General features: G+C 32.5%; 1 protein-coding gene across 1 annotated transcript; it reads left to right on the top strand.

The window, feature by feature from the left end:
• The first annotated feature begins 5,610 nt into the window (after positions 1-5,610).
• LOC121205796 (cytokinin riboside 5'-monophosphate phosphoribohydrolase LOG1) lies at positions 5,611-7,889 on the top strand. Its single transcript, XM_041076073.1, has 7 exons — positions 5,611-6,225; positions 6,482-6,579; positions 6,667-6,697; positions 6,780-6,879; positions 6,954-7,024; positions 7,144-7,287; positions 7,380-7,889. Exons 1-7 carry the CDS (start codon positions 6,112-6,114, stop codon positions 7,473-7,475), a joined length of 654 nt encoding a protein of 217 aa, XP_040932007.1. The 5' UTR covers positions 5,611-6,111; the 3' UTR covers positions 7,476-7,889.

The raw sequence follows: 7,889 nt of genomic DNA, 5'->3' as shown, positions 1-7,889 counted from the left end.
AGTACTTGTCAAGCAAACTTCCTAATGTATCTTATTAATGCTTGCATAAGAACAAATTTTTATTCATCTTTGTAAGCAACTTCATGAATCGGGGAACAGTGAACATATTGCATTCAAGTCTAAAGTTGAAAATCAGTCAATTGCACTTGGAAGATCAATATAGCAGATCAAGAATCTTCTTTAGTTTGATGGCTTCATGTTTTATTTAGTAAATTATATCATATATATTTATTAAGAAAAAAGGAAATCTGTGTAATTATTAAGTGTACTAAAAATGTACGAACCCCAGACTAAATTTCCCACAATTGTTTTGCCGTTTAACTGAGAATTCGACTTACAATTCTATGGAATAGAACAAAACAAGTTGTAGTGGTCTCATCCACAACTATAATACTCAATTTAAACCTGAAATTTAATAGTAAACAAATAATTTGTTGATAAGTATGCAGATATTGAATTGTAGTTCTGTATAATGATAAATTTTAATGTTTTATTTTTTTGGAAAATAACTTATATTATTATAAGAAGAATAGGGAGTTGAATAGGATCACCATAATTGTAACAATTAACACCTTCTTCCACTTGCATCGACCTTTTCCCTATGAATAGGATATATTGTTAGGTAGTAGCGGTCAAATTTCGTATCAACTATTGTTATAGTTGCTTGACATGCAAAACTATGTATCTCTTATATATTTTAAAAATTCTAGATAAAAGTTACCAATGACATAAATGTAAAATGAAGTGTGTAATATTTGTTAAAATAAATATTTTGTCTCATAAACATACAATAAAACTAAATACCTCCTAGAACCTTGTTTAATGAAATCGATCAATTTTGCAATGCAGACTCTGTTGGTGAATAATATTTCTGCAAGAGATGTGCTCTTGGAGGGTGTTGTGAATTCCTCAATTGCGGAGGTAGAATGGATGAATTGAAATATTGCATGTGGATTATAACTTGATTATTTTGAATAGTGACGGTGATGATTTATAATTAAATATTTTATGAATGTTTAATTAAAGGAATAAAATTAAAATATCTCTATAATAGTGTGAATCTTTTAAGAATGTTCAAATTCTTGTAAACTTTTATCTATAGAGGATAATGTGTGATTACCTTTATAAAGGTTATAGTCAATTTCAATAAATAACAATAGTAAAAAAATAATTAATATGGAATAAATATGATATGAGCTTACTATACCAAGAAATTTTAATACAATTGTGCAAGTAAGAACAATGAAAATGATTTCATTTTTGTTCCTCTAGGAGCACATCATCAACTTGATAAGCACATGATTCGATTATCCCAAAGTGTGATGTGCAAGAGATTAGCACTGCGTCAAGAGGTAATGAAATCTATAATGGATTTTTAGTACAAATAATAAATAAATTAAATGCATTAATTATATACATAAAACATACTTAGCATCTTTAAGTTGTATTGTCCTTTTTAGTACGCTCTTCCCACATATTTCTTAATTCACTATTTCTTATAATTTCTCCAATCGACCTATAACATCTGTATAATATACAATGAATAGTCTAATTATAATGATTATATAAATATATATGATATGATAGGTGGAAATATGTTTATTGATGGATAACTAACCTATCATACATGTGTTATTTTTCAACCGGGAGTTGACAGAATCAAGTGAAAAAAAATTCAATTTGTGAAACATTATTGAAGTGCTGCTAGCAATAATTGGTTAAATGAATCTGTTAGACTGTTTTGATCTATTTCCTTTTTCTTCTTCTAATCGTTGCCGGTCGAAGTGCTCCACCACTAGTGCTCCAACGAACACAAAACCACCATCAAATGGCAGGTCTTTACACCCTTTATCCATCCTTCAGTTTAGATTTTCCCAATAAAGCAACCAAAACCTACAAAACCCTAAATAAACGTTTGAAGCTGAAAACCCCAATCCGTCGATGTCCACTGTTAGATCGTCGCAAGCTTGAGATATGTTGTTCTCCTCAACCCCTTCTTTACCTTGGTTGTTCGGATTGTTGAACAAAGCTTCAATACCCAAATAATCATGAAGCCCTAAAAGATGAGTTCTATCTATGCTTTTTTTTTCTTTTTTATTATTTTTGTGATTTATTCTTTTCTTCTTGCTTTCTATCTTTTTCTTGATTTTTTTTATTTCATTCTTCCTTTGTCGTATGTTTAGGTTTAAGACTTTTTTTTTATTTTCTCTTTTTTCGATGTCCACTATTAGATCGTCGCAAGCTTGAGATATGTTGTTCTCCTCAACCCCTTCTTTACCTTGGTTGTTCGGATTGTTGAACAAAGCTTCAATACCCAAATAATCATGAAGCCCTAAAAGATGAGTTCTATCTATGCTTTTTTTTTTCTTTTTTTTTCTTTTTGTGATTTATTCTTTTCTTCTTGCTTTCTATCTTTTTCTTGATTTTTTTTATTTCATTCTTCCTTTGTCTTATGTTTAGGTTTAAGATTTTTTTTATTTTCTCTTTTTTCGATGTGTGTGGGGTGAGGCTATGATTGGTTTAAGTCAGCGTTTGGTTTGAGTAAAGAGTGAGGTTGATTGTAATGAGGAAAGGGCGGTCAAATAGAGGGCCCGAGTAAGGTGGTGAAAATGGAGTGAATTGAGGTAGTATGGTAGTGTGGAGGATATGGTGTGCATGAGTGGAGCTGAGAATCAAAAGAGAGCCAATAGGGAGTTGGTTTAAGGGTTGATGATGGTTGCTTGGTGGCTCTTTGGTTTCAGGTGATGGTGAAAGTGAATGCAGGTCAATGGCAATAGGTGTTGGTAAGGGCGAAGATGATTGTTGAATGAGATTGTAGTGGATAGGAGTTAATGGTGACTTGGTGCGGGAGAGGTGGTTACTTCTGTCATGGAGCTAGACTTTCAATCTCGCAATTTATGTGGCCTTAGGCGATTCCTTGTTCCGAATGTGCCTAAATCAGCCTAACTCCCACAAAGTGAGGATTCTTGTAGAATTCTTCTAAGGCACAAGAAGCAAACTCAAGCCAAAATAATGTTCAAAAGAACATAATAATCACATAAAAACAATGCACGAGAGGTGTTTGAGTAAATGCTCTCAATTATATTCTTTCTGTCCAAGAATACAAAACAATGGGTGATTTACAACTAAGGGGAGGCTTTCTATTTATAGTTGAACTCCTCCAAAATTGACGGTATAGATTGACTTATATCGACGGATAAGATCAAAATATATTTGCAATTAAGGGATTTACATAACTCCTAGATTACAAAATGAAATCTTATCAGATTACATATCTTATAAGATTACTTTCCTTATTTACCAAGGTAGCCTAATTTCTCATAATTGCCTCACTAGGCTATCAAAACTTCAAGTAGATAGGCCTTGTCACTTGTTCTTTGAATCAGACCAACTGTTGTGAGTTAAATGAGCCCCATTTTATATGTAGACCTTTATGAGACATCTTTTATGTGATGGTCACAAGCTTTGAATTGCGACCCATGGCACTTGTTTGATGTTGATGAATGGTGGAAGTTGGGTAGTAATGTGTTGAGAATAGAGTTGTTCTTGAATCAAGTCGGGTTGGGGCTCGATTACAAAAGTTTTGAAGACCATGCTCGCTTTCGGGTCGAGGCACCCAAAAAGCCCATTTTACTATTAAAAATTAATAAAATATAAAAAAATACATTTTTAATTGATGTTTTATATATTTTATAATTAAATTTAAATTTAAAAATATTTTTTATTATTTAAATAGAATTTAAGTTGGACTGGATCGAGCTAAGGTGCAAAAAACTTTGCCCAAACTCAAGTGTATCTGAGACTCTTTAACAAATATATCAAATTTTTTAGGGTTATACCACATTTAAATTAAATTAGAAGTTTGAGTGATTGAAATAATAAATATTTAATGAATTGGAAGGACATGGATTTTATTAATTAGTAGGTGAAAAATCAAAACTTAAAAAAAATATATAATGTGAGATATAGGGAAGTAACTAAAATAATGTAATATAAGTAACTAAATTACAAAATTTTTATTTTAAATATTTAGAATAAATTACCCGTATCAAATCAGATAATGAATTTAGTAATGAAAAGAAAATGGAAACATGAAGATGAAATCCAGTTGAAGTGAAAGGGAGGCCCAGACTGTCGAATCAGAGACAGCAGCATAAGTCGCAACCACCAATACAGCTGTTTCACACACATATCTATACTTCCCAATCTCTCTCCTCTTATCGTACAAAAAGGATCTTAACCCTTCCCTTCCCAACTCTTTTAAATATAAAATAAGACTACTGAATCTTTTTATTTAATCCATCTCTTTCCAACCTTATGGATACCCAACTGTTGTAAATCGTTTTTTTAGAGTTGTTTTTAAGTCATTTTATTTTCGAGGAGTTAATACATGTGCACGTACACTTGGAACCTTCCTTAATACCTTTCGGCCTCTTTGATCATATAGTTGTCCTAGTGGGACAGACTAGAATTCATGGTATCACGTGTCCACAATTCGACTTGTTCCTAATTTTTTTTAAAAAAAATGAAATCTAATAATTTCTTTTTCTCCAATTTCCAATCCTCAATTTCCAAGATCTCCCTCCCACCTTCATCATCAATTTTGCAATTTTTCTTAGTTTGCAGGCAGCCTGTTTTCATTGTCAAACATTTAGTTTTTTCTTACATAATTAACATGGGCAGATTATATATAATCTCCAGCTTGTGGGACATTTACTATCAGAGGACAAACTTCTCTCTCTCAGAAATTATTGAACAATTAATTATTGTCCCACTGCACAAATTGTTTTTCTTTTTTTCATTTCCAAAGGTTAATTCAACCCCACAGAAACAAATGAGACCAAATTCCAAAATTCAAACTGTTTATTCTAAGATAATGTTTGATTACCATGTTGTTTTAAGCCAAGATCCTCGGCTAAAGATTTTGATTTTTTTTTTAAATGAGAAAAAGTGTGGTGGAGCTATCTCTGATTTTGTTTAATCCCTTTTTTGTCTTTCATATTCCTATATAAAAGTGTTGTCACGTCAATACTTTATTCTAAATCACTATATTTCGAATTAAAGACTAATTTCTTCCATTAGTCTTATCCAATCATTTTAATTAAAAGCTTGTCAAATTATATTCTCTCTATATTTTTTAATTCAATTAATTTATATTAAAATTTATCACACTAAAAAAATTGCCTTTAAGAAAATAATATATCATACATAAATGACAGTATTTCCCTTTATTAAAAAAAAGAAAAGGAAATGGACTTTTTATAATGATGAGAAACTACATAAATAATAATGGGTATGTGAATGTTGTTTTTTTTACATAATAAATTTGTTGGTTATATCTTTTTTGAATTTAATAAGATAAAAATTATTGTATTTTCTTAATTAGGGGTGATTTGATAATTTTTTCAATTAAATTGGTATCTAGTAATTTGTGAAATCAAATTAATCTAATATTTTATTATTTGTACAGATAATAATGATATTTATTAGAAAATATGAAATCTTCTCTTTTTTTTTTTAAAAAAAACTACGATGGGGATTATAGTGTAACAGAAAAAGATAAAGAGTATAATTTATTTTTTTTACATTTGATATATTAATGCCTAAATTAAAACATTGAATAGATCATCATGCAAAATGATATTTTATATATATATGATATAGAGTGGGAATGAAGGAGTAAATAGATTTGGGGAGTATAAGCTAGTGTTTATTGGTTGTTGGAGTTGATCATCTTAGATAAGTGTGCGAGTGAGCCATTTTAATTTAAATCAGTGAGAAACTATCGTGAATTAAGGCGTAGTTGAATCCACAAAACAAGGGAAAGGGGAGGGATGAAATTACAAAGAGAATAAAATGATAGCTCAACCGAGCCTGCACAGTGTTTGTGATGAGAAGAGAGTTTGACAGGGACGTAGGGAGGTGATGTGTTGGATAGTGGGGCAATGGGGGGCATTCAGTGTGATTTCATATATAAAATGGCAAACCATCACACCATTTTCTTTCATTCCTCCCTGTACTTTTGGCCTTTGATTTCTCAACAGTTTGCTGCTGACTCTTGTTGCACTGAGCAAACAGGAACCAGAATTACTATTTGAAGCCTTTCCTATTATGGAAAATCATCACCACAATTCAAGATTCAAGCGTGTATGCGTCTTCTGTGGTAGCAGTCCTGGCAAGAATCCTAGCTACCAGCTTGCTGCTATTCAACTTGGCCAACAACTGGTACATATAAATTCTGGGTTCTTCTCTTTTACTTTGAGAAAACTTGTTTTGCAGTTTGAGTTTTGATTATATGTATCTACGGCTGATGAGTTGTAAAGTCATCGTCTGATTTGCTCCGTGATGGTTTGGAATAGAGGAGGAAATTAATGTGGAAAAGCTGAAACGAATAAAATAGTGTGGTTTACCGTATGTAAAGGAGTAATTGCAGGGAATTAAAGACGTAAAGTTTTAATAATGGATAAAATAAAACGTGCAGGTTGAAAGGGACATTGACTTGGTTTATGGTGGAGGAAGCATTGGCTTGATGGGGCTCGTCTCTCAAGCTGTCTTTGATGGCGGCCGCCACGTGTTGGGGTAAATTATATTGTTATTCTACAGTTTGAAGTTTCAGTTGCAGGCCAGGGACTATAATTATAACCCCTTTCTTTCAATTCCCTGTAGGGTAATTCCCAAGACACTGATGCCAAGAGAGGTAAAAATCAACACTAATTGAACTTGCGTCTCCTGTTGATTATCAAAAACCTTTTATAAAAATTTGGATTGTTTAATTTCAGATAACAGGCGAGACCGTGGGAGAAGTAAGAGCTGTATCAGGAATGCACCAACGTAAAGCTGAAATGGCTCGTCAAGCTGATGCCTTTATTGCCTTACCAGGTTTGTTAGTTTGTTTTTGTAAAATCCCAATTTTGTTTTTAATTACCAAAATTTGATTTTATTTCAACTCCCAGGTGGTTATGGAACCTTGGAAGAACTCCTGGAAGTGATCACTTGGGCTCAGCTAGGAATCCATGACAAACCTGTAAGCTACTTTTTCCAACTACAATTATTCACATGCAAAACACGTGCATCTATCTATACAATTGAAACCCCAAATTGTAAGTAATAGGCATTTTGTTTTGGGTGGAAATCGAAAAACAGGTGGGATTGCTGAACGTGGATGGCTATTACAACTCACTCTTATCATTCATAGATAAGGCTGTTGATGAAGGGTTCATAGCACCAGCTGCCCGTAGCATAATTGTGTCTGCCCAAACTGCCCAAGATCTAATGTGCAAGCTCGAGGTACATTTCATTTCCCCAAATAGTCAAATTATATGAACCGTCCATTTCCTAATTGGGTTGACGTGCTTTGTTTCTTTTTTTTTTGACCCCAGGAATATGAACCTAAACATTCTGGGGTGGCCTCCAAGTTAAGCTGGGAAATGGAACAACAACTGGGTTTCACTGCAAAATCAGACATTGCTCGTTGACCCCACCACCCTTTCGTGTAACAGTAGATTCTTACAAGTCCCCAACAGATAAAAAAGAAAGGAAAAAAACATTATAGATGCTAAGCTCCAAGTTCCAGTTTGGAAGGTGTGAAGTATTTGTTGTTTGTTATTTGGTTTAATTTCATTAGCATCTGACAAGGACAAAAAAACATTGTCAGTGATTTTATTAGTCGGTGATTGCTAATTTTGTATATTTTTATAATTTATTGTAATTGTTAGTACGTTTCTGGAAAGGGGGGGGGTTTCCTTGTCCTAAAGTTTCGGTTGCAATGAAACAGGGAAGAAGCAGCAGATGAAACACAGCAAAACTATTCCCTCCGCTATCTTCATTATTAATTTAAGCTATACCCATATAATTTTGTTTTTATAATGCAAAGCAGATTTTCAAGCACA

Source organism: Gossypium hirsutum, chromosome A01 (genome assembly GCF_007990345.1).
Source record: "Gossypium hirsutum isolate 1008001.06 chromosome A01, Gossypium_hirsutum_v2.1, whole genome shotgun sequence".
Lineage (NCBI taxonomy): Eukaryota > Viridiplantae > Streptophyta > Magnoliopsida > Malvales > Malvaceae > Gossypium > Gossypium hirsutum.
Note: the sequence above shows the minus strand (reverse complement) of the source record. Positions and strands in the feature narration are given on the sequence as shown.